Genomic DNA, 26,815 nt, shown 5'->3' with positions numbered 1-26,815 from the left:
CTCAAACTATGAGTATTTATCAAAAGTAAAATTTTGAGTATTATTATTTTTATTAAAAAATATGAATAGAATTGATTTTTTATAAATTCCATGAATCTTTTATTCAAAAAGAAGAATATTGAATATATCTTACTTGAGAAATTTGAGAAATAATGTGAAAATATCCATCGAGAAAACTTGGATTATTCTTATTCAAAAAAAGAAAATCTGGAATCCCTGGAAGGATCCAATGAGTAAACAGAAGTTTTGATTTAGTTCTCATTAATGAAGATTAAGGAATAAAAATACAATCTATAAATACTCTTTCTAAGTTTTTACTATTCAATTCTCATAAGATTTATTTTTCCTTTTTAAACCTTCAACAATACTCTTATACGTAGATTCAATGGGATCGAGAAAAAGTACCTTTAACTACGCTAAGCAATTCGCATAAACTTAGAAAAGCCCTATCGGTATCGAAAGTAAAAACCGATACTAAAAGTGGATGTGATAAGATGTGATGTGGAGTTGAATGAATGTGATGAGATGTAAATGGATGTGATATGATTAGATGAGATGTGAATGTGATAAGAGAAGATGTGAATGCGATGTGATAAGATGTGAATACAATTTGATGTGATGTGAGTGGATGTGATGAGATGTGATGTGATGTAATGTAAATAGATGTCAATGTGAAAGTGATGAGATGAGAATGAGATGTAATATGTGAATGGGTGTGATGTGATGTAAATGGATGAGAATAAGTTGTGAAGTGATAGTTGTGCATGTGAATGGATGGATGGATGTGGATAGATGTGAATGTGAATGAATGAACAGATGTGGATAAATGTTATGTGATATGGATAGATGTGGAGGAAATGTATGTGATGTGATGTGGATGCAATGAATGTGATGGATATGAATGTGATGGATATGAATGGGTGTGATGTATGTGAATGGGTGTGATGAGATATGAATGGATGTGATGAGATGTGAGTGGATGCGATCAGATGTGAATGGATGTGATGTGATGTGAATGGATGTGAATGTGATGTGATGAGAAATGTATCTGAATGAATATAAATGTGATGTGATGTGAATGTGATATGATGAGATGTGAATGGATGTGAATGTGATGTGAATGTGATGTGATGAGATGTGATGTGGATGGATGTGATGTGCTGAGATATGATTCTGAATGAATATAAATGGATGTGATGTAATGTGAATGGATGGATGAGATGCAAGGTTGATGACTGTGATGAGATGTGGACCTGGATAGATATGAATGGATGAGATGTGGACCTGGATAGATATGAATGGATGAGATGTGGACCTGGATAGATATGAATGGATGAGATGTGATGTGGATCTAGGTAGATGTGAATGGATGAGATATGATGTGAATGGATGTGATGTGATGTAGATGTGAATGGATGTGATGTGGATATGGGTAGATGTGAATGGATGAGATGTGATGAGGATCTGAATAGATGTAAATGAAAGTGATGAGATGTGATGTGATGTGGATAGATGTGATGAGATGTAATATGATGTGATTGGATGAGAATGGATGAAGGATAATGAAAATAGATATGACTGGAAGCAATGTGAAATGACTTAGAAGAATGTGGAATAACGAGAAATGATGTGTTGAAAGATGAGAGTTTGTTCGAAACTGTATTTATGACCTGTTTTTAAATGATTGTTTTATGTCAAGAATGTTGGGGAAGCATTTTGACCATATTGTGAAGTTACAACAGCTGACGGAGAGTCAATGAAGAACATCTCACATGTAGCAAGGTCGACCGAGGTTTGGACCAACCTCGGTTCGATTTAAATGGTGAGCTTCCGATACGGTGGATGAGGGACCAAGAAAGCAGCCTATGAGTGAAGCGCTAGGTGACCTGCGAAGGAGCCTAGAGGATCCTAACCATACGATGGATGAGGGACCAAGAAAGCAGCCTATGAGTGAAGCGCTAGGTGACCTGCGAAGGAGCCTAGAGGGTCCTAACCATACGGTGCTCAGGCTCTGGGTCGCCGAAGATACCCACGCGTGCGTCGAGGAAGAAAATGAAACAAAGAGTTAGAGTTGTTTTCTGAACTCGAGCATGGACCTGGTTGATTGGCCTTGCTGGTCCTCAACAAATAAGTCCATGGCTCTTTATATGGATCTGTTGGTTGATCTTGCTGATCTTCAATGGAGAGTCCATCTGGATTTTTTTATGTGATTATATTTTCGAGTACTATGAGCTAGGAACTATTGAAAAGGCCCCTGAGTGAACAGGTGGCGAGCGTTCTAGTTGCCAATGATGCCATAGGTACATTGATGAAGGAATGATTGTGGAATTCAAGCTAGATATTTGGGAGGATTATGATCAGTGATACTATGGTTTCATTAAAAGATTGTTTAAAGACAGCTGAATCTGTGAAACAGGCAATTTCATATTGGATGTGTAAGTGACGTGACTATCTTAAAATTTGCTTGAAGCGCTGGCTAGGAGACCTGGAAACTCTTTTCCCTGGTACTCGGGGCAAAACATAACCAAATTCCTAAATGGATCCTATCACTACAGTGGTTGGGCGGTTGGCTAACCCATGGGATTGGATGGGGTTAGGCTGGACTGATGGATCCCTAAAATGAGACTCAATTCTGTTAAGTTACGATAGTTGAAGTAAATATCGGATAACCCTTGTTCTATGGAAAATAATCAACGGCTGTGCCTCCTGATGAGAAAAAAAGCATTGGACTCTATAATCCAAGTGCAAGTCTCTTCCTTGATTTGACCATGAGATTTACGAGTTCGGTTCGATCAGTTTGGTCAGTGATGACCTTGACTACATTAGAATAAAATATCATGGAGGAATTGCCTATGTCTGTTGGTCGAGGGAAGTTTTTTCAGGTTCGATTTTGGAAGAACCGAGGGATTAGTCTCTTGTCCGGATATCCATTTGGGCAAGGCCCCGAGTGAGGCTCTGCCCTGTGCAATGAGTGCTTCTTCCGCTGCTAGCACCCAAGATTTCGTTGCGTGAAGGGAGCAGAGATCTTTCAATTCTCCAAGTCCCCTAAGTACATATGATTGTTACTCTACATGTAGTGGAGCATTAGTACTTCTTACATCTGCATCTTTTATTGCCTTCACTGGTTCATCTTATCAAAGACAACAACTCTGCTTACTCGCATCTCACGAGTGGTAGGATTATAACATCTATAACCTTTTTGCTGCAAAGCATGCCAATGAAGATGCATTTCATTGTCTTTGGATCCAACTTTGTTCTCAATTCGTCAAGAACATGCACATATACAATACACCTAACACTTTTAACTGAAACACATCCGGTTTTATGCATATAAACTTTTGTTCAGGTGTCATACCTTAAACAACTACATTGGGGATCATGTTCATAATGTACATAGTACTTTCTACTGCTTCTATCCAAAAATAATGTGGCATATTCTTTTCAGACATCAAGGCACATGTCACTTCTCCAATGTGTCTACTTTTTTGTTCTACAACACCATTCTGTTGCGGAGTGCACCTGCATACTCTTGATTCCTTGCTTTCTTAAGAAATCACTGAACTCATTGGAGAAATGCTCTCCCTCACCATTTGATCTCAAGCATTTTATTTGTATGTCTTTTTCCTCTCGACCAAGACTTTAAATCTCTAAAAGCAAGTGAATACCTCACTTTTCTCTTTCATGAAATAAACCTATACTTTCCTAGTGTGATCATCAATGAATGTAACACAATACCTACAACCTACAATTGTTCCAGTCTTGGTCAATCTCCATATATCTGAATATATATCATCCAATGCGCTTGTGCCATATATCAATATCTACAATGACACCTGTTTCATACACAAGCATGGATGCCTTTACCTCACACACATTCACATTTAAAGTAAATATACTACCATTTATGTTACCCTTTGCAACCAAGCGACACTAATTTTTGAGGTCTTCCACACAAAATATCCTTAAAGGATTACACCTCACTCGCAAACATGTTCACACCCTATCAACCATCTATCTTTCAAAAACTAAGTTCTTTGTAATATTTGAAACATGAACTATATCTACCAAGTATTTCATTTTGCCATCCTACATAGACAATGGAACTTTACCAACATGCACAATGGGATGCGCAGTATCATCACCTGTTTCTACATAACCTGGTTTTTTCATTTTCTATATGTCTCTAAATCACTCACCACCATGACTGGTCATGTGGATAGAGGTGCCAGGATCCACACACCATATATATTTAGATCCTGACACATCTCCTCTTATTATGGAATTGAGCACGTGCTGCATCACGAATAGCTGCTCACTTTTGTCATCACCACCATGTTTACTACATAATAAATAGTTGCCTTACTATAACTTTTCACTTTTAATGTCATTATGCTTTTTAAAGTAAGCTTTTGCCATATGCACCAGTTTACCATAATAATAGTACTCTATGCTATTTGCACTCTAATTTATTTGCCAACTATCTCAGTTCCTCTAGCTTTCCTTGCCTTTAGACTAGCCTCTTCTACCTATGTATAATTATTGTTGCATTGCGAAACATTGACACTCAACTACAGTTTGAGTTCTTCTCTCACTCTTGTAGTAACACAAATCACCTTGGCTTAGAGAGTCCCCCTCAAAAAACTCAATTCTCCCCTCTTGAACCCCATCGTCGCCTCAATTCTTTCTGTAACCTGCAAACGGCCATCTACCTTGGTCCATTGTATTCTTTCTATTTCCATTTTGTGCACATGCATCTTTTCCTTTTAATCGCCACCTGTCTTTCGTCACCTTTGATCCATCAGAACCTATCATATACACATCTCCCATATCTATACATCATGCTTAGGAGGAGCTCATTTTTCTCCTCACAACGGTACGACACCAAGTACACTTTCCATCCCTATCCAACACTATCATCTTGGGTGAACCACAAATTGGATACCAATGTCTAATGAACAATCATACAATATCCTAAACAATAAAAATAGGCCTTGCACATGTAATTAGCCTAAAAAGCTAAGTTGTTGTATCTAATAAATATATCTATAATTTTGTTAAGTATAGAGTATCTGTTAGTTACTGTATCTATAAATAACATCACAGCCAAACGCTTTCACACAACCCCACACGCCAGGGTAGAGGTAAAAGAAGCAAAACTTGCACACCATCCCACATGGGATGTGACGTAGACGAGCAAAACTTTCACACGATCCCACATGCCAACACTTGCACACCATCCCACATGAGAGGTGCAAAACTTTCACACATGCCAACACTTTTTGTCATCGTCACCATCTCACCGAATGGATTAATTAAGCATGGAGGTAGCCTTGTTTTTTTAATACAGCAGAAGTTTAAAAAAACCAAAATAAACTCGATGCTTGCATAACCTACAAAAACACAAGGTTATTTAGAGACGGTTCCCTTTCCAGCTTTTCTCTATGATTCTTTCCTTTCGCATGCTCTCCGTGAAGCTGGCCTAGGCATAAACAAGCTCCGGCCATGGTTAGCTACAGTCTTGATCCAAAGATAGAATCAACATAATTTTGTGCATGTATATTGTATAAGTAGAGCTATAAACATTCGACATTTGAGAATTAAAGGAGCGAGGCTGGATGAGCATACCTGGACTAGGTTTAATTTATTTTTGGTCCGCCGCGTACTTGCCAGAATTCAGAGTTACTAGTAACCGGGTGTAGCGTAGTTACGTCTTCATGAACGGTGTTGTTTGAAGATTTAAAAAATTCAATTGTTGACATACCATTTATCCCAAAGCTTACAGGACAGCCTGTTATGAATCCCACAATCGAGCCAGCAATATATTTCCAAGTAATTAGTGCGGTAGATTTTGCAATCATGTGTAGTATCAGAGTCGAGTTGGCAGACAAAACAAAAAAAGGAGGAAGAAGATGCTGAGTGAGGGAAGCAAAAAGTAATAATATAATTGATGGATCATGAGGCGGGGATTTAAAGAGTGGGAGAGCATGTATTATATACCTGAAGGGAGAGAGCCTCGATCCATCAAGTAGCGGTGAAGAAGCTGTTTGATGTGCGGAGCTTCTAAATCAAGGTTAATAGGACGTCCATAAGGGAAGATGACCGGATCACTGCCAGAATAAGTGACTGCCTCTCCACCATCCGGATAGCTGACCTTGAGGTATGTGTCCGTCCATTCAAATATAGGACTGAGAGGGATGTGCACCATCTCTAGTGGCCGCATTGCTGGCGGCCTCTGCTCGGAACTGCAGCTAGAAGCTGAGCGCCGGGCTGCTGGTATGTTCAGATACTTGCTTAAATCTTTGCCAAACCCCCCTATCACACACTCTGAGCTCTCCTGAATGAATATCTTGCTCGCCACATCGGTTTGCAGAGCCAACATGCCCACCTTGTGAAGCTTCAGCTGATCCCTCCCTTCAGTACTAGCATCTCCTAAGCACACCATGACCAATTCCACCACTCCTTCTGGTTCCTCCACGCTTCCCAACAGCACTAACCACACGTTAAATTCTCCCAGCACTGCATCCTCCTGCTCGTTGGCGTCGTCAGGGATCACCTCGCTATTTACTGTCAGGTAGATCTGTGTTGAATAACCACGGACTGCCGGGACGAGACCTCTCATGTAGATACCCTTGAACTTCTTCTGCTGGACTCTGCTCACAACCTGTGATCTGGGGTTTTGACTATCGTCTGAATGTAGACAGTGCTGCCATTTGCTCATCTTCAGGACACAGCCGAAGCGGTCGTCTACCCAGAGACTGCCGAGCTGTTTACCATGGCCAGGGGAAACACGAGCCTCGGCCAACCTGCACCTCAGTTTAATTGACTTGGAACCTTGGCAAGGTCGACTTAGCACCTCGGCCTTGCGGCGCGTCGGTCGTATGTCGCTAGTCCAGCTCTGGTCCAGAGTGATAGCTGCGCGATCTGGACCCATCCAGCCTTGAATATACCGGTCCCAGTTATCTCGGAAATTTGGAGACCACGACATTCCCTCCACGCAATACCCTACTGCATCTGTAGCACACAGCTCGATGAGAGTATCTTGATCGCAAAAGTTTGCCGCTCTCGCAACCTGGTCATCCAGTGTCTGCCCGGTTCTTAACTGCTCTCGTGCTGCGCCCTCCTGCAAGCCCAGGACTCCCAGTATTGATAGAACACGGTCCTCCGGAACCGAACAATAGCGCTCCCCGACTCTTAATAGAATTTGCCTGGGATTTGCCCTGCCTACTTCTAGCAATTTGTACATACTACAAAGCATTTGCTCGTAACCCCAGTTCTTTATCCACCTCCTGGCTGTGTCCATCAAGAGGGCGGCTCGTGCTACCAACAGAAAAGCTTCCCTATCCACGAAATGAAGCATCGTCAAAGGTGCACCAGGCCTAGACGTACTTCTGAGGAGAACTTTACTGCGGCATTTTGGACAACGAACATCCCCATTGTACTGGCGACATTGCTGCATGTAATATGCTCCACGATATATGAAACCAGCACTCTGCTGGCACATTCCGCTTAAGGAGGACGGCCTCTTCTCCAACAAGTCTGGAGGAATACAACAGCTACACAGGCCGACAGAGGAGCTACCATGTGCTACCAACTGATTCACAGCCGAGAGCACTCTGTGATCTAATCCCTCCACTATGAAAGTTAAACTCGTGGGAAGGATAAACTCTTGTAGCGTCCACACTCTTTCAAACCATCTGGGTATCTCTTTTGGAGAACCTGGACCAAATGGTACAAGGAAATATTTAATTAGGGGTATGAAAACTTTTCGACAAATAAGCAAAATGCGAACGTTTTTCCATTCGATATTAGACTAGTTGTAATCAGTAATGAAATCAACATCACCATGGTCGAGAGAACTTTCGAAAAGACTATGTGTGTGGAGTGAAAGGTTTTGTGGTAACTACGGTTGGCAGAGAGAGAGAGAGAGAGAGAGAGACTAGTAGAAAGAGATCATCTTCAAGAGAGGAGAAAAAGCCGCTCCATGCAGAACTACGTTGTTGTGAAAGAGAGAGAGCGCTTCTTGTTTGGGAAGAATAAGAATATATTCTCTAGTATTTTATGGGTCAACCTATGTTTGAAACACTCGAAAATTTGTGAGGTCACAATTTTGCAATTGCTGGATTGTTAACTTCTTACAAGGCCGTGGAATAAATATTGCATTTTGCATTTTTCATTTTTGTTTTAAAAATGTACTATTTGTTCCAAAAAACAGGAGCATGAACCTGGACGCCAAAGGTTGTATCCTTTTCCAACGCCGTGCATCAAGACATAGCAACCTTTACTCTTGGCATAGTACGATGCCATGCTAGCGATCTCAGTTTCTTTCTCTTTGTCATTCTTCTGATCTATGCAGAGGGCATCAAACCAGATGCTTTCCACTCTTTCTTCCCTCAACAAACGCAGAAGGTCTGCCAAATCTCTGTAGGCCTGTTCCCCGCTCAAGTTCTCTTGAAGAAAAGCCTGGCTGTAAGCATTGGCATCCCCATGGGTGATGCCTCGCGTGATCAAGAGCTCGCCAATCTTCTTAGAGAGATCACGAATATCCTGACTCCACGTATGAGATAAAACATGGAAGTCCCAGTTTGTGGGTTTGATGAAGCAAATAATTCCTTCGTGCTCTTTGGCCAGGGTGTTCCCGACATGGATTACTCGCAATGGGAATATTGTGCTCGCCATTCGATTTGTGAAAAGCTCCTGTTATCAGTACCATCGTTTCTTCAGAATTTATAAAGCCAAATTTTCAGTTTTTTTTTTTAAAAAATTACTGATAGGAAGACAAACTGCGATAAGAATAAATCAAGACTCAAGAGTGACCTGCCTGACTGACTGATGGAGCCCAAAAAGAGCTGTGTTTTCTCCTCTTGTCTAATCCAAGCACACGAAAGGCCTACCAAACATGCAAACACTTGATGAATGCTTGGATGAGAAATACCAAGCTAGGGGGGTGTAAGAACTAGAAACGACTCCAACACAGAGCGCACACATACACATAGACATATGACAAGATGGTATTACCACGGATTGACTTAAGAAAATATGATATTACAACTCCTTGATTTAAGAAGGGTTGCGCTGTCATGGGACTAACGTTAATTTGTTACTAACTAGTTACGAAGGGCCTAAAAGATTAAGGGCTTATTTACATCGTAAAGGTTTAAGTCTTATTTTTAAGATTCCTTCAACACACAAATAAGTCGATTGCCTTAGAGCAGGCTACATGTTTTGCTTGAGGAACCAACTTAGTAAGAAAGTTTTAACCTACATCTCATTGGTTGAGACATGCTACAGATGCATGTATCCTTCGGAGACTAACTTATGGATGACGGGACACTTCAAAATTGACGTGCTTTGTCTAGTTCCCAAGATGTGTCAGGATTTTTTGCTAGGATCACTGACGGATTGACTGTCGGAGTATAGGGAAACGGAAAAGGGGAGTAACTCCTAACTTATGTGGAAGCATTTGAATCCATATTAACTCTTATCGAAGCAAGGGAGACCGCTACATCTTTAGCTTTAGTGTAGGACAAGGTAACAGGATCATGTTTCTTGCTTTGCCAAAATGCACTACCAATGGCAAGAACGTACCATACATAGCCAGTTCTGGATTGCAATGAATAATACTTGGTGTACCATAAATAATGCTTACTGAGTGCGTGCCAATGAACCATACAAGGGTCTTGCATAAACCAAGCCAAGAAACCAACGGTAAAACAAAGATAGGACATGAGTAGCGTAGACCCATCATATGGAATGGTTGCCATGTAGAAAACTTCATCACCAATATATAGAGGGCCACATATCAGCAGTCATCAAAGCATGCAAGTCATGGACCCACACATAGAAACAAAACGCAGCAATCACCTGGAAATTTTGATTGACCTATATTCGCATATGAGTGACTATATGTGTGAATAAACTCATAATGTGAGATGTGCATATGTTTTGTTGGGGTGAACACTACTATAAATATGTATGTGTACATATGTGTGGGTTTACACATCTCTCTCCCTCTCTCTCTCTCTCTCTCTCTCGCATGTGTACCTTCATATGGAATGGACCCACACATAAAAACAAAACTCAGCAATCACCTTGAAATAATATTTCAATTGTGTATATGAGTGACTATATGTGTGAATACACTCATAATGTGAGATGTGCATATGTTTAGTTGGGGTGAACATTACTATAAATATGTATGTGTACATATGTGTGGGTTTACACATCTCTCTCTCTCTCTCTCTCTCTCTCCCTCTCTCTCTCACACACACACATACACAACATATATGTATACGCCCGCATGTGTACCTTCTCACACACATACTCTCTCTCTCCTACTATAGTTGCACATATAGATCCTTCTGCTCAGATACTATATGTGTGTACACAATATGTGTGTGTTTTTACTCGTGTACACACACGTGTAGGACATGAATGTATGTATATGTGTGCATGTGTATGTGAGGCAACTCATGCTACCCTCATGCTCAAATTGTGTGTCTGTCAACTTGTGTGTGTGACTATGTATGTCAACTCTGTGTACACATGCGTGCGATTGTGTGTGTCACTCCTTGTGTGAGTGTGTGTATGTATGTGTGTGCATGTGTCGATGTGTAAGCACATGTATATCTCTGTGCGTGTGCGCAAGAGAGTGAAGGTGTGCACCTATGTGTTTGTGTGTGTGGATGCACGTGTGTATATACATGCATATATGTGTGTACATGTGTATGTGTATGTATGTACGAACACTTGTGTGTGCATGCATACGTGCACGTGTACGTGTGTTTGCACGCTCGAGTGTGTGCATGCACATGATGTGTTTATTTGTGTCTGTTGTGAGTATGTGTGCAAGTATGTCTGTACAAGTGCGTATGTGCAAGCAAGTGTGTGCATATGTGTCATGTATACATTTGTGTGTATGCACATAAATGTATGTGTGGGCTTGAGAATCAATACCATAGTAATAGGTTTAGAGGATTTACTATTGCCTATACGGAGGACAACCTCGTGGAGAATCTTGGCAACTAACGACTTAAGTTTTAGACTGGCCACAAATGACTGGTGGGTGGTACATTAGGAATTTTTGGAGGTCATTTAGAGGGCCTTGTAAGGAAGTTTGACGAAATATTCCCTCCAAAAACGGGCACCGAATAAAAGTTTTGCAAACGAACTCCAAATTTGTCCGACCTCACATACTTAGATTCTACTCTTCAAAAGCTATCCATTGATATATAACACGATAGGGTTCGGAGAAGGGACACGATAGATACCTAGAAGATTCCTTTCTATCTTGTCCCTTCTCCGAACCCTATCGTGTTATATATCAATGGATAGCTTTTGATCTAGGTATCTATCTTGTCCCTTCTCCGAACCCTATCGTGTTATATATCAATGGATAGCTTTTGAAGAGTAGAATCTAAGTATGTGAGGTCCGACAAATTTGGAGTTCGTTTGTAAAATTTTTATCCAGTGCCCCTTTTTGGAGGGAATATTCTGATCAAACTTCCTTACAAAGCCCTCTAAATGACCTCAAAAAAATCCTAATGATAAAAGCATGCCAAGATGGTGGCGAGGCAATCAAAAGTAGTATTGCTTAGAGATTTGTCGGGATGGTCATACCGAAGAAAGTGGTCTCATCAAGCAATATCTGCAAATCGTCCAAGAATCGGACGGCTAATTAGGCTTCAATCATATTGGAGCTATTGATGAAATGTTTAACCAATGTAACCTAGGAAACAAGATCAGTATGCTTGTATGTTGAACAGATTAAGAAACCCCATAAAGCTTGAGAGGTGGTTACAGAATACACCATCTACACCTAGCGACAATCGCCAAGGTGAAGGATAATGTCTATCCATGTCGCAACATCTCATGTCCATGTGGACAAGCATGCCCAAAGCTAGCTTTAGAGCCATCAATGAAATGGTACGTTGCAAAAAGCACACGCCATACTAGAGGTAATTGGCCCAACGAGCTTATCTACGATTGGTTAAAATCTTTGAAAGGCAGAATCCCTACTTAGAATAATAGTCGGTAGTGAATACTCAGGCTTTCCGTTCCCTGCTACAAGGTTGGAAATCAAAAAGAAGTTTACCAAACCATAGTTGCTTTTGGACGGGCATACACCCGTTTTGGCCGTGAAATACAAACCTGTCAATTTTTGAAACAACAAAAAAAAACTTGCTATATTTCACAAAGCCGTCAATTTTCAAGGACAAGGGTGCCCGTCAAGATTTAAGCCTGCTACCAAGCACACGAATGCATCAATACGTGGGGCAAAAAGCAGACAAACACGAAAAACCTTGGACAAACAAGCAAGCGACGAGCTGGTGAGCTTTCTTACTTACTGTTCTGACCGGCGGTAGTGAGTACGAAAGTGAAGATCTCAATAATATAATTGGGGCTTCCCGTTCCCTGCAGCGAAGTTGGAAACCGGCGCACAGAATGCTGAAGGCAAACAAAGACGCAAACGCTTTGATGCTTGGATTGAAAAGCAGTTAAAGCATAAAGAAGCAGCTACGATCTGAGTGTCTTTAGAGCAAGCGCCGAGGGGAAGAAAACAGTGAAAAAGTAGAAAACGGTGAAAAAGTAGAAAAGGTTCGAGCGTTCTTATCACGCATAAGTCGCACGAGCGCATTCACGCGCCCATGACCGTGGTTGGACACATGGTTCTCGTGAGCTTTCAGTAATTTTGGTTTAAAAAAAGGCCTGAAAAATAAAAAGAGGAAAGCATTTTTTTTAAAATAAAAGGCCTGAAAAATAAAAAGAGGAAAGCATTTTTTTAAAAATAAAAGTTGGACGATTTTTATTACATGAGGGTCCTGCATACCCTTCTTACAAACACACACACACCTACAGGTTTAGGAGGTACAAGGTAGGCAGCTGTGGATCGAACACATTACCTTGGGTTACCAGCCATCCACTTTAACCCAACTGACCTACCGATTCATTAATCTTATATGACTCGAAACTTCATTAATCTTACAAACACACACACAGCTATAGGTTTAGGAGGTACAAGGTAGGCAACGGTGGATGGTGGATCGAACCCATTACCTTGGGTTATCAGCCATCCACTTTAACCCAACTGACCTACCGATTCATTAATCTTATATGACTCGAAACTTCATTAATCTTACATAAAAATAATGCTTCTAAAATCCTCTCTTGCAATTCAGAAAGAGGTTGACAAAAATAAAACATACACATTTTCTTATTTGTGATGACAAAAACTCTCATGAATTTGCACTTGTGAGAGAGAGAGAGAGAGAGAGAAAGAGGGAGTAATTTACTAAATGGCTACAAGAGAGAGAACGAGGGAGTGATTCACGATATGGCTGAGAGAGAGAGAGAGAGAGAAAGAGAGACAAGATTACTGTCGTGCTGTGCGCTTTTACCGCACAGGTCGTAGCTGGGGACTTGCCGGACACCGTATGCGAGCCACGAATGGCTGCAAGCATACAACCAGGGAAGGAAGCTCAAACAGAATGCCAAAGGGTGTGTCACTCACCGCTCAACCGCCGCCTTGAAGGATTCCCGCGTTGCAGCCGTGAAGAAGGAGCCGCCGTCGCCGCTCTACCGCCTCTCCGCCGCCGTGCCGCTACACAGTGCTCGATCGCTCTCTCACTCTCTCTCTCTCTCACACACACGCAGGAGAAGGAAACCAAAGAGATAAGGCAAGAGCACTCTTGTATTCACAACACATGAGAATGAGGATTTTAGGGTTACATTTGACTCTTATAGGTGACTTGGCCGTTCACACTTGGCCGTTCACACTTGGGCGCCCATACATGGCCGGCCGACCCTAACCCTTATCCTACTGATATCCAAGGTGCGCCTCTCATCGGCGATCACCCAATCCCTTCATCCTTAACATATGGTGCCGACAAGTCCGGCCCATGACTCAGAATATTTAAATTAATGACGTAAAACATAGTGCGTCCGCCATGGGTTAATATGCCCCCCTTCTTGATGTAGATTCCGTCCTCGGAAGCTATGGTATGGTAAGCTCGAGAGGGCTGTTGTGGTAGACCGTCTGCAAAATAGGGAAGTAGAGTGAAAGTATGCTAGAATTCAAAAGATATAAAGTGTAGAAATTCAAGCATGCTAGACCACAATGGATGATGAGAACTTAGTTTAAGGGTTACATGAATGAGCTAGTGTAGTAAATTAACAGGAGTTTAAAATTATTGAAAGTAAATCAAGAGTTAGCAAGGTGTCAAAGGTTAATCAAGGTTTATAACTGGCCTAAGTCAAGGAAAAGAACCAAGCTTAATAAATAAACAGATGACCACATTGTGTTTACTCTAAGAACAAGTTTATACCACGAGCCTAGGGACACAAGAAACATTAGAGTGACAGGAGCCTTTTGCCTTTATTTCTTCACGCACGTGACAATTTTTATATACAATGGCGACCTTCCTAAGGCAAAACTAACATCGATCCTGGTACCATGTTTAACACAAAGCATTATCCAGGAATCTATTAGCTCACTTTAGGCAAGGCTACCCCCTACCAACCAAGGCATCGGTCTGGAGTAGAATACTCCTCGCCTACCAAGTATCAATAAGGCGATAGGCCAACATTAAAGCACATCATAGACTTGTATTGCCATTTATTGTAGGCTTGTTTTTTTTTTAATTTATAAAGTTTCTTTTGATCTTCGCTCCTGAACTAAAATGTGTTCTTACATCCTTTCGACAAGGGGTAAAAGCTATGTCCTAGAGATCAACACACACACAGCCAGGTGTTCAAACATTAAGATGGTTTGACCTTAGACCTAAGACAATCGTATTCCAAGGTTAACTAAAGACGTCATGCTGCCTAGGAATATTTCCAATAAAGTTAAGCTCATTAATGATTTACACTAGCATGCAAGCAACTTCAAAAACTAAGTAGTACATTGACAATTTCCATGTGGTCATGCATTATAGTTTATGCAATTGATTGAACAGTAAAAACGAAAGAGAGTGGGTATGGAAGAATTACACCTGTAATTGGATTTGACGAGACAGCTTGCAATTTGATGTAGATATATTTTGATGTAGATATATTTTGATGAACGTTGCGGCAATCTCTGGACTTGGAAGCGAACCCACCTCAAACTTTTTAACCTGTACAATCAACTAACAAGCACTATACCTCGAGAGGCACATCAGTGTGAAAATTTCAAGACTTGTTTAAGGAATCTGAACTAGAAAAAACTTGAAAACGCTAACCTACCTACCAGTCACCACACTACTACTGAGGATACGGTAAGAGGATGTTGTAGAGTCCTGGCTCTAGCCCTAAGGCTAAGCCTCTATCCGCATCATCCAAACAAATAAAGTCAACCTCAGTAGTGCCATGAGTTTCATCCGTCCATTCATCATTGTCAGATATTTCCTTTTCATTTTCCCATCCACATAAACTCATCAAAAATGTAACCATGCGAGGATAGTCATCTTGTGGAAAAGGAAAGCATTGGGCTATCGGGGATATGTCCTCTACGGAGTAGGGGTCGGTCATGGTCAATAGGCGAATTAGCCATTCTAATTCCTCAATATTTTCCTCTCTGGCTAGTACATCTATATGATCCCATTCAGTTTCAATTACAGGATAGCACATGTGGAATATCTGAGAAAGGTACAGATGATACCTCTCACCAAAGGTAGGAGTGGATGAAGTGTATGATGATCGTGCATCTGCCATATCTGCAAACACAGATATAGCATCAGTAGGTTTGTGACAGGTCAATCTAGTTCTTGATTGTATACGGATATCTCTGCTCTTAACGTGCTCTTGCTCTTTTTACTATTTTTTATTTTCTTTTCTTTGTTTTGTTTTATATATGAAGCTATATATATACATCCCCTTGAATTTGGCAATTACATGGTCAGGGGAGAAGGTTAAGGAGGAAGCATTAGAATGTCGAGCGTGAGTACCTGTCCCCCTTTCCTTGGGTAGATCATATTATTTGCAATGATGTTGCAGCCTCTTGGAACCAATTTGTCCAGCGGGTCATAGGTTGTGATGTGGGCAGATAGCTTTTTATGACCCTTGTGGCCACATCCAATTGCAAAGATGGTAGTGTACGCTCCCATTGACGAATGGAGGAAATGGTTTCCGACGATACCAGGGGAGACGTAGACTCATCGATTTTTTGTTGGGTGTTGACAAGAGTAGGTGTAGAGCATGTAGAAGCTTCTATATGAGTGTGTGCTTGGCATGAGGAGCTAGAAGCTTCATGTGGCTCCCCCCTTCCTGAGCTAGGTGGTAATGATCGATATCGTTTGGGAATCCAAACTAACTCTGGAAGGAGTGGTGCGGAGCACTCCATTACCTTTCCCTTACCACGATCTTGAATTGTCGTTGGGGTGGCAACAATTGGTTTGCAAGGTTTCACAGGTGATGTAGAGGGATTCAGCTTATGTTCAGGGACCCAGATCTGGTCATTCCCCTCGTAGTACCCTTGGGCTACTAATAATTTTTTAGGGATCCACCACGATGTTACATTGCCCTTTCTCGGGTGGGTAGCTGCTTTCCTTTTACGAGGCTTCTTGGTGGCTGAACGAGATTGAGCAGGGGAAGTAGCTGTTAACGAAGCTTTGGGGACCCATTTGTATGTACTCCTTGGCATAGTAAGCGAAGCTTTAGGGACCACCTTGCCTATTTCCACTCTTGGCGTTGAAGCGTTAGAGGGGTGGCCAACAATCGAAGATGGTTTTGCCACTGGACTTTGTGATTTTTCGTTATCTAATATTTGAGTGGATGACTTAGGTGCGGGATTTTGAGCGGTCAGACCTAGTGTTGGTTCTTGCGTTGTGACTTGTCTAGTTGCCCAATCGATATTGCACTTGGTGGCCATCATCCATTTGCGCCCTAAGATTACAGTCCCTTCCATGGTTCCAGCAGGCATAACCAAAAAGCTTTGAATTATGGTTCCCTTGTCATAAGCAACCGGAGTGTGCAGAATTCCTGAGACAGGGGTTTTCTTCTTGTTGATTCCTTGGACTTGGATAGAACTCTTGGTTAAAGGTGGTTTTCCCAGTTGACACCACACGCCATATGATAGCAAATTGTGTTGAGCTCCTGTATCCAATAATGCATTATACAGCACCTCCCCGTAAGGACTCTGTAACTCAATTGGGTATCTTAGAGGTGGGTCAGATTCCAGTGCATCCTCTTCTGCTTCCTCGAAAAATACTTGCGTAATTCCCAAGTTGGCTTCTCGTTGTCTCTTAGCACGCTGTTGACGTTCTTTGGCTTCAACTCTCGCTTGTATCTTTTTAAGCTCAGCTTGTTCTTTAGCTGCCTTCTTTTGATGGATTGCATGTAACTCCTCCTGGCTCAGGGGGTCATAGTATCTTTTGAATTTACTCCCATTAAGGAATCCAATGGTTTCAACTCCGTCGAGAGTCTCCACTCTGATGGTACCTTGCGGTGTAATTTCACATACTCTATACGGTCCCTTACCAGCATATTTGAGCTTCTTCTTTTCGTTTCGCACTCCATACATCAAGACTTTATCCCCAACCTTGATGTCCTTGTCCTTTAGATGGCGATCAAACCATTTTTTCCTTCTATCCTTCTCCACAAGGGCATTGTATACAGCCAATTGTCTTTCTTCATTTAGCCGCTCAAGGATATACAGACGTTCTGCTAAGGGATTACCATCCCAACCGTCTTGAGTAGCAACACGAAGACTTGGAATGACAAATTCCCACGGCATGACTGCTTCTTGGCTATATACCATTTTGAATGGTGTACAATTAATAGCCACTTTGTACATAGTACGATAGGCCCATAAAGCTGTCGTAAGCTTTAGATCCCAATCCGTGCGATGAGCTTCAACTGTCTTTGTCAAAACAGAGATTAAAGTCTTGTTGGTACTCTCAGCTTGGCCATTCGCTTGCGGATAGTAAGGAGTAGATTAAAGTCTTGTTGGTACTCTCAGCTTGGCCATTCGCTTGCGGATAGTAAGGAGTAGATTTATGATGGGATATCATGAAATTTGTTGTGAGCTCCTTAATCACTTCATTTATAAAATGCGTACCATTGTCGCTCACAAGTTCAAAAGGACAACCAAAGCGTGTGATTATATTTTCAAAGAGGAACTTGGCTGTTGTCCTCGCATCTGCCTTACGTGTCGCTTTCGCTTCAGCCCATTTGGTCATATAGTCAGTGGCCACAATAATATAGCGAGATTGTGTGTTTTGGGCCGCTGGACTAATTGGACCTACAAAGTCTAAACCCCACTTTTCAAATGGTTGGTTTACTTTGATTGGATGTAGGGGCATCTGATCTTTCCGTTGGGGTTTCTTGTATCGTTGGCATTCATCGCAACCCTTCACAAAGAGTGATGCATCTTGGAACATAGTGGGCCACCAATACCCTGATTGTAAGATCTTTCGCGCAGTTAAGTCTCCTGAGAAGTGACCACCGGCTACGCCCATATGTGCCTCTTGCAAGATGTATAGATACTCATCCTCTCGGGCACAACGCCTAAGAACGTCATCCTTTCCTCTTTTATAAAGAGTCCCGGCTATCAGGCAATAGGGTTCGCATTCTTTGATCAGCTTCCGAGCTAGATCTTTACGAAGCTCCTTGGGTGGAAAGCCATTAACCAAAAAGTTAACAATTTTCTCACTCCATTCAGGCATTGTCTCCACCATGAACAGGGAAGTGTCAGGTAAGTCATCATCAACCCCCGTACGAGCCTCACCATTAGGTATGCGAGACAAATGATCAGCCATAACATGTTTCTTGCCAGGTCTCACAACAACCGTGAAATCAAACTCAAGGAGAATCAATAGCCATCGTGTGATTCTTCCTGTGGAGCATGGTTTGTTTACCAGATACAATAATGCTTGATGATCCACATAGAAAACAAACTTGGTGGCAAGGAGGTAATAACGAAATTTCCTTACTGCATATATCATTGCCAACCCTTCTCGCTCCGTAGTGGTGTAGTTCATCTTAGCATCGTTCAACTGGCGACTGGCAAAGCTAATGGGGTAGTCTAGCTTGTGTTCTCCAGGTTGAGTTAACACACACCCAATAGCAAAGTTTGATGCATCAATATGCACATGGAAGAGTAAATCCCAGTTAGGCATTCTCAAGATTGGAGCACTCGTCAAGGCCTTCTTTAATAGCTCATAGGCACGGTCACATTCTTTGGTCCAAATAAACTCGATGAGAAGCTTATACAATGGTCGAGCTATCTCGGCGAAGAAGAGAATAAACCTTCGATAATAACCAACGTGACCCATAAAGCGTTGGACTCCCTTGTAGTTGGTGGGTGGGGGTAATTCCAGAATGACCTTGATTTTACTCTCGTCCGTGGAAATCCCATTTTTGGACACTATATGCCCTAAGATAACTCCGTGTTTAACCCAGAATTGGCATTTGAAAGGATTCAAGGAGATGCGATATAATCTACACCTTTCAAATATTTTTCGTAAACACATCAAGTGCTCGTCCCAAGAGGAATGAACACAAAGATCATCTAAGAAAGCTTCACAGAAGTCCCTTAGATATTCCTTAAAGGCCGTGTTTATCAATCGTTGGAATGTTGCAGGTGCATTGGTCAGGCCAAAAGCCATCACGCGAAAGGCAAACACTCCAAACTCCGTGATAAATGCTGTTTTAGCTTGGTCCTTGACCGCAATTGTGATCTGATTGTAACCCGAGTACCCATCTAAAAAGCTATATGCCTCCTTGCCTGCTACTCTTTCAAGCACATGTTCAGAATATGGCAAGGGGTAATGATCCCTTCTGGTGGCTGCATTAACCTTTTTGAGATCAACGCACACTCTGAGTTTCCCATTCTTCTTTGGCACGATGACTATCGGAGAAACCCATTCTGAGTGCTCAATTGGGTATATGAATCCACATTTTACCAGCTTTTCAATTTCCTTTTGTACAATCTTTGCGTACTTAGGATTCATTGGGTAGGGACGTTGCTGGACTGGTTTAGCAGTGCTAATCATTGGAATCGTGTGTTGCACCACCGAAGGTGGAACACCCTTCATATCATGATATGTCCAAGCAAATATGTCCTTGAATTCTTTAAGAAGCTTCGTAAGTGCAGCTTCTTCCGCCTTGGTGAGGTCTTGAGCAATAAAAACTGGTTTAGACTGCTCACCCGGATCTGCTAAGTCTATCTCCTTAACTACCGCAGGGCCATCGTAGACACCGCTACTCTCATTGGTAGGCGTTCGTTGGGCTTTTGTGTAGACTACTTTACGTTCCCCTGTGGTGAATGATTTGAAATGCTCGGGTGCGGGGTGTAAGTCTACTGGTTCTTGTTGTGCCCGGTTTTTTTCTTTTAATTCCGCCTCCTTTTGTTGTTGAGCCAACTCTTGGTTTTGCCGCCTTCTTGCAGTACGACTTAGTTTTGGCTTCTCTTCGATTTCTAATTGGGCGACGTCATGAGGTTGCGGAATACACCACATGACACTTTGGAGGTATTGTCCCCAATTATCCGCTATCTTCCGATGAGCATCAATGGCTCCTACATAACTAAGCCATTCTGCAGTGGATCTCTCCTTATTTATTGCAGTTCGTACATTAGCTCGATAGCGTTGGCGCTTATGTCTCGTTTTCTTCTTACCAAGTTTTTGATTTTTGTTTCTATCCGATTCGGACTCACTTGTTGATCTTCACTTTCGGATGAACTGCAGGAGGTCACTGTCCTAGGCTTTGAGCACATTGCTTCCACATTTGGGTGAATATTCGATTCATTTTTCCCATCAGCAGGCTCAGGGTCAGTTTCTTCTTGAGATTCATACTCAGAGTTGCATTGGTCAGAGTCTTCGCTACTTTCAGTGTCGGTGGAGTTTGCCACGTTCTCGCCATCAAGAGTCAAGTGCATAACACCTATCATGTTTATTGGCACTAACGGTGGCATATCTTGCCCCTCAGGTGTTACCCAACTTGTGCCTCTATTTCCCCATGTGTCTATGGTTGCCGCTAGGTGTACCCAATCCACGTTATCCGACTCAGTCATACCCGGTAGGACATCCATGTAAGGAGAATCTTTCCCATCATCAGTCTCTTTTTTGCATGTGTAGCAATACCTTAATGGGGCGGAATGAACAGTGGTATCCGATCGATTATCGATGATAACCTTGCTTCCTAAAGGATGTGCACGACCATTCTCAAGATCAACTCGAATGACAGAGTCCTGGAATCGTAGGTAGACATGGTTTTTCGACCAGTCATGTACCATTTGTGCTTCCCTCATGAAAGGACGTCCTAAGATCATTTGATATGACATAGGATGCTTGGAGAAATCCATTACAATGAAGGTATGTTTTACCTTGTATCCCAGGACCTTGATCTTGAGGTCCCTTAACATTCCAATAGGTTTAGCTATGGTTCTGTTTGCCATCTTAACCACTATGTTTGTGACTTCGAGGTGAGGCCTTCCCATAGATTCCCAACAGTTTTTAGTCACAATGCTCACTCCAGCACCACCATCAAGGATTCCCTTTAGAGTTAATCCCTTGGTAGTAATGGGGAGGGTGGCATTAGATTTGTCACCTTCAAAGTACTGTCCCAACTTGTTCACAGGTATTTCCACGACCGAATCTTCATCAAAGTTGGGTTGTAGATCCCAATGCTCCCCTTCATCTTGAAGCGTGTCGGGTCTATCCATATTTGCAAATTGTGGTAGCCCCGCCTTTAGTTCTCCATTGAGAAATGCCCGAAGAGCTAAGAATAGCTCAGGATCTCCGTATAATTTGGATATGATCGTGGTTCTGATCTCAGAGGACATGAAATCCATTAGCTTAGACACATTCAACGGTACTTTTCGAGACATCGCCCCTTGACTAGGGACTGGTGAAGATGGAATCACTTCCTCTTCGATGGGGTCAGGCATTCCCTCACTAAACATTCTTTCAAGCAAAAAGGGTGTTTGCCCACTTCCTGATGTTCTATCCTCACTTTCTTCTCGAATGATACTCGGTATAGCTAACGGTTTATGGTTCCTGTGAGGCTGAACTTGCGTAGGAAACACTGTGTCTGGAATTTTGATTTTTCTCGGGTTTGGCTCCAGTTCTCTTTGTGTTTCTTCCACCAAACCCCTTAAGTGTTGCACTTGTTCAATCTCCTCAACTGGGTTTGGGTAAGTTCCAATCTTTTTCTTGAGGGTTTTTGGCCCACGTGGCTTGTCTTGGGGAGTCTCAGTCAGTTTGGATGGTCGAGAGGGCATTAACTGACTTGGTTGTGGGGCCGAGGAAGTTTCCTTCTGTTTCCCCTTATTTTTGTACTCGCTTGATTCTCCTTAATTGAGCTCCCGAGTGGGTTCCTCCCTTAAGGTAGTGGCTTTGGTCCCCATGGTTTCTATTGAATCAGAATCATCTTCAGGATCATTCATATACACGGGGTCATCTCTTGTCCCTATGTTGGTCTTTGAACTGGGCTTGGAGCTCGTGGCATTAAGCGATCTCTTTCGTCGTGTTTTCTTTTTCTTTGCCTGAGCGATTGATGCAGTATCCCTCTCTTCAAGAATGTAGTTTTGATTTTGAAGCATTGACCGTGTAACTACATTCGCGGGTACAACAGGTGTGGTTCCTCGTGCTTGGTTGGTGACCTCAACCAAATTCAATGGTGTAATCTTGGGTGCATTAGGATTATGTGGACATTGAGCAATCAAATGATCTATGCCACAACGATTACATGTAAGTACCGGCATTCCCGATGTGCTCCCTTGATTTGGTTGCATTTGAGTGGCGATCTTCTGTAGCCTATTAGGGCACTCCGCTACACAATGCGGTCCACCACACTCGTAGCATTGAAGAGGTGGTCTCCTTGCCATGGTATTAAGGTTTTGCCCTCTTGTGGCAAGAGCAGCCGCTTGATATACAGGCTTGACTTGCCCGAAATGATCCTCCATGTAGTACTGGGGAATCATTTCAAACGTATCAATCCCGTATGGAGCAGTAGGGTCTATCTCCTCTTCATAATCCCCACATGCACTATGTGACTCACAACCCATCTGGTTTATAGGGGTAATCCTTGGATGTGGAGGTTGTGGTCCTAGCACTGGCGGTGGTAACGGCACAGACTGGACTACATTCGGGTTCCTTGGAACTATGTGCTGTGACGGTTGCTCGATAGGTTGTGCAGGCATTAGCGCGGGTACTTGAGGTGTGTTTGACCAAGCTAGTGGTGCCTGGTTTGCCAACATTCGCTTAAGTGTTAGGCAATCTTTAGATTGATGGCCATACTTACCACATGCATTGCGATTTCCATTGAATTTGACTCTAAATGTGGGACATTCACTCGTGCTATGTGGACCTAAGCACACCGAACACCATTGTTGCTCTCTCCTTGGGTACATATGGCTATTCTGAGGAGCTCGATTACCCCTAAAGTATTCTTGGAGAGCCTTAGTAAGGTCGGTCACAGACATTTCAGATATCTTGGGCTCCTTGGCAATAGGTTTTACCGTCATTGGCTCGTGCCCAGATACTTGCGAACTAACGGATTTTGTTTCTGAAGACACCTTTTTACCTGCAATCATCAAGTTGTCTTCTAACTGGATTGCATTGGCAGTGACTGCTTCCCATGTTGTAAGACCTCTAATGACTAGGCCATTGTAAATGTCCTCGTGGCGCAATCCTCGGATGAATCTATCGAGGAGTTGGTTGTTATTGAAGCGTTCATCGGGAGTGCAGCGAGAATTTAGATGCTTCAATCGACTTATAAAGTCTCTCACTGACTCCCCTTCCTCGCGTTCAGCTTTTTGGAGTTGAGATGCTACCCCCCAAAGCACACCCTCGCGTATGTATTCTTTCAAGAACAATCTCTTGAGAGTGGGGTAGTGAGTGCGCTCTTCAACCCTTAAGGTTCGATACCAATCTCCGGCCTTCCCACTCAAGGTTAAGCCTAAGGCTTTACACTTGTGCAGCTCATTGTGCTCTTCCAAGGAATCACACACGTGTTCAAAGACTTCAATGTGCTTCCTAACATCCTCGTTACCACTGAAGTTTTGAGTGAGCTTAGCCACTTGTACTGCCTTGCTTCTAGGTTCTCTCTCAGGCATACCCCGCATGTTTTCTGCAATGGATCATCCGATCGTCTGAGCAAATGCTGTGAGATCACCTAAGTGAGCAGGCATAGTTGGTGGAGGCACTTTTGGGATAGCCTGGCTGATAGGAGTTGGCGTTGGTCTGAGTAAGTTGGCAAATGACGTAGGATATGATATGTGACTAGGCCTAGCTCCCCTTGGATAATGGTTATGATAAGGCGGTCGTGGAGCATACGCCATTGGCATACTAAGAGGCGTAGGAGCTACCTGAGCATGAGTAGCGATAGGTACATAGGGTCGATAGGCACTGGCACGCACTGTTGTAGGTACTGTTCCACTAGGTAGCGGTGTCGTACTAACTACAGCGGTAACAGGTGCACTTTCAGCTATGCTCATCATTGGGGTAGGCATTGCGGATTCCTTAATGGAAAGTTGAGCCAAGGTTGGAAAACTAAAGTTACTGCTCGTGGGCTTAACCTGCATTGAGACTCCAGGCGAAACAACATACGAAGGGTCTATGGGACTCACCAAGGGATTGTGATAGGGTTGGTTGTTTGGCCTTGCCCGTATCCAAAAACCTCATAGGGCCAGTGGAAACTAGGTCCACTCCCCTATTTTGCCTCTCAATTTGGATAATTCTATGAATCACCTCACATATCATGTGTTGTTGCTCCTCTAGATTAGTGGCGCTAGATGTAGATCGTAGGACTTCTAACCAACCTACATGGTATGTGTAACCCGTGTATAGGTCCGTTAGAGTCTCTGTGTGTAGATCATATTCCCAATTTTCATTGAGAAATATCCCATCTAGACTTGGTGTGCCAAACGGTTCTCTTGAAGTGGACGCAATGTCACTTCTTATGGATTGGCTTCTAGGGACCTCTACTTTAGGAAGAGCATCGGAATGTGGTAGCTCAGTAGGGCCCTCATTAAACGAAGTGGGTAGAATATCCACATGGACACTCTTTGGGAGGGTAGGGTCTACATAAGATGTGAATGGCGAATCTACTACCCCTCCTTCCTCATTTACTTCGCTTGTCCCATGTTCAGAGCGTGTAGCTCTACTAAAGGTCTCTATTAGACGACTAAACATGCTAGATCCGGGTTGTGGGGCCCACACTGGCATGTTTTGGCTTGTCTCCTTAGGGTTCTTGGTAGGGTGTCCTTCCATGGCTTCTGAGTCAGAGGATGAGTCACTATCCACTATTCGTGGATCTTGGGTTGCACTCCCTTGGGTTCCAGCCGAAGGCCAAGATGCCAACGTGGAGGGATGGTGTGAGCCTGCGTAGACTGAAACGCTTTCTAGTGGTTCAGGCTCTAGCACCCGACCAGAACGTAGATGCATGTGACGTGGGTACCCTACGTGCGTTGGTAACTACCCTTGAAGCCCACACAAGTGGTTTCTTGGGTATTTTGCACCTCGTTTTTACTTGTTTTTAGATTGTTTTTAACTCGTTTTTGACCCCCTTACTTACGGTCGAACTTGGACTAGGGCGTGTGATAGCTCGAAATGAGCGTATCGTTTAAAGGATCCTAGTGTGCTTTACAGCACCGTGTTCGCCTATCTAGAGCTCCTGTAGTCCTCAAAATAGTCCGTTTCCTTTGGGGGGAAGGGGCAAAAGCCTATTTGCTTGTGGAGGAAAGGGTGAGGGCTTTATCCCACATGCTCACTTTACTCCTTGGGGAGTGGGCTACATATAGGGCACGACTTCCCATAAGCTCTCACTTGAGAGAAAGCTATGGAGGCTCACTCTCCTATATATATATATCAAAAGACCGAGACCGAGACCGAGACCGGGGCCGTGGGTCAATTGGGGTTCTTTCTTTTCAAAATTTTTTTCTCCAATTAGAAAATCTTTCCTCTCCACATGTTTCGTTCTTTCTTTGAAAATAAAATTTAATTTTTTCTTTTTTATTTTTATAATTTTTTTATTTTTTATTTTCTGTTTTTTTTGTGAGATAAGTTTTCTAGGGTTTCCTTAGGGTTCAGCCTTGGCCGCGGTGCAGTTCGCACACACAACGCAGATCTGGGGATTCAGAAATCCCTCTCACACGCAGAAACCAGATAACAGAACGCACGCCCACACGCAGAGCAAAAATATAACAAAAGAAACAGAAATGCAGAAGACAAATTGCAAAAACAGGGATTGCAAAACACAGAAACACCTCAACAACAAACACACAGTCGCTTTCCTACAGTGCAGATTAAACTTCACGCAACAACCGAGCTGCAAACTGGAGCTTGGTGCAGGGCAACTCCCCGGCAGCGGCGCCAAAAATGTGCGCTTTTGCCGCACAGGTCGTAGCTGGGGACTTGCCGGACACCGTATGCGAGCCACGAATGGCTGCAAGCATACAACCAGGGAAGGAAGCTCAAACAGAATGCCAAAGGATGTGTCACTCACCGCTCAACCGCCGCCTTGAAGGATTCCCGCGTCGGCAGCCGTGAAGAAGGAGCCGCCGTCGCCGCTCTACTGCCTCTCCGCCGCCGTGCCGCTACACAGTGCTCGATCGCTCTCTCACTCTCTCTCTCTCTCTCTCACACACGCAGGAGAAGGAAACCAAAGAGATAAGGCAAGAGCACTCTTGTATTCACAACACATGAGAATGAGGATTTTAGGGTTACATTTGACTCTTATAGGTGACTTGGCCGTTCACACTTGGGCACCCATACATGGCCGGCCGACCCTAACCCTTATGCTACTGATATCCAAGGTGCGCCTCTCATCGGCGATCACCCAATCCCTTCATCCTTAACATATAGTGCCGACAAGCCCGGCCCATGACTCAGAATATTTA

General features: G+C 42.9%; 2 protein-coding genes across 12 annotated transcripts; both read right to left on the bottom strand.

Moving 5' to 3' along the window:
- Nucleotides 1-268: 268 nt before the first annotated feature.
- Nucleotides 269-4,334, bottom strand: LOC147628782 (uncharacterized). The gene is made up of 3 exons (XM_086813093.1): nt 4,317-4,334; nt 1,316-1,578; nt 269-1,284 (listed from the first exon to the last, which is right to left on the bottom strand). The coding sequence occupies exons 1-3, from the start codon at nt 4,332-4,334 to the stop codon at nt 447-449; spliced, it is 1,119 nt and encodes a 372-aa protein (XP_086669219.1). The 3' UTR covers nt 269-446.
- Nucleotides 4,335-5,276: 942 nt separating this feature from the next.
- Nucleotides 5,277-12,671, bottom strand: LOC147628781 (uncharacterized). Of its 11 annotated transcripts, none has more exons than XM_086814031.1 (6): nt 12,345-12,671; nt 8,815-8,887; nt 8,223-8,694; nt 5,998-7,716; nt 5,626-5,788; nt 5,277-5,479 (listed from the first exon to the last, which is right to left on the bottom strand). In XM_086814031.1, exons 3-5 carry the CDS (start codon nt 8,674-8,676, stop codon nt 5,637-5,639), a joined length of 2,325 nt encoding a protein of 774 aa, XP_086670157.1. In that variant the 5' UTR covers nt 8,677-8,694; nt 8,815-8,887; nt 12,345-12,671; the 3' UTR covers nt 5,277-5,479; nt 5,626-5,636. The 11 variants fall into 11 exon arrangements, with proteins under 11 accessions (XP_086670157.1, XP_086670165.1, XP_086670155.1 ...); XM_086814039.1 differs by having other exon boundaries at nt 5,277-5,474; XM_086814029.1 differs by having other exon boundaries at nt 8,819-8,887; nt 12,345-12,596.
- Nucleotides 12,672-26,815: the final 14,144 nt, after the last annotated feature.

This window comes from Cibotium barometz, chromosome 19 (genome assembly GCF_041138505.1).
Source record: "Cibotium barometz isolate CiBa-2024 chromosome 19, ASM4113850v1, whole genome shotgun sequence".
NCBI lineage: Eukaryota > Viridiplantae > Streptophyta > Polypodiopsida > Cyatheales > Cibotiaceae > Cibotium > Cibotium barometz.
The sequence above is the reverse complement of the archived record's forward strand: the minus strand, read 5'-3'. Positions and strand labels throughout refer to the sequence as shown.

What these genes read in the sequence shown, in the direction of transcription:
- LOC147628782 (XM_086813093.1), bottom strand. An exon ending in ATCCATTCATATCTATCCAG is followed by an intron (nt 1,285 to 1,315) that starts GTCCACATCTCA and finishes ATATCTATCCAG; the next exon opens with GTCCACATCTCATCCATTCA.
- LOC147628781 (XM_086814031.1), bottom strand. Translation starts at nt 8,676, where the DNA reads ATGGCGAGCACAATATTCCCATTGCGAGTAATCCATGTCGGGAACACC. An exon ending in ATACAACCTTTGGCGTCCAG is followed by an intron (nt 7,717 to 8,222) that starts GTTCATGCTCCT and finishes CATTTGGTCCAG; the next exon opens with GTTCTCCAAAAGAGATACCC. An exon ending in TCGAGGCTCTCTCCCTTCAG is followed by an intron (nt 5,789 to 5,997) that starts GTATATAATACA and finishes GATTCATAACAG; the next exon opens with GCTGTCCTGTAAGCTTTGGG.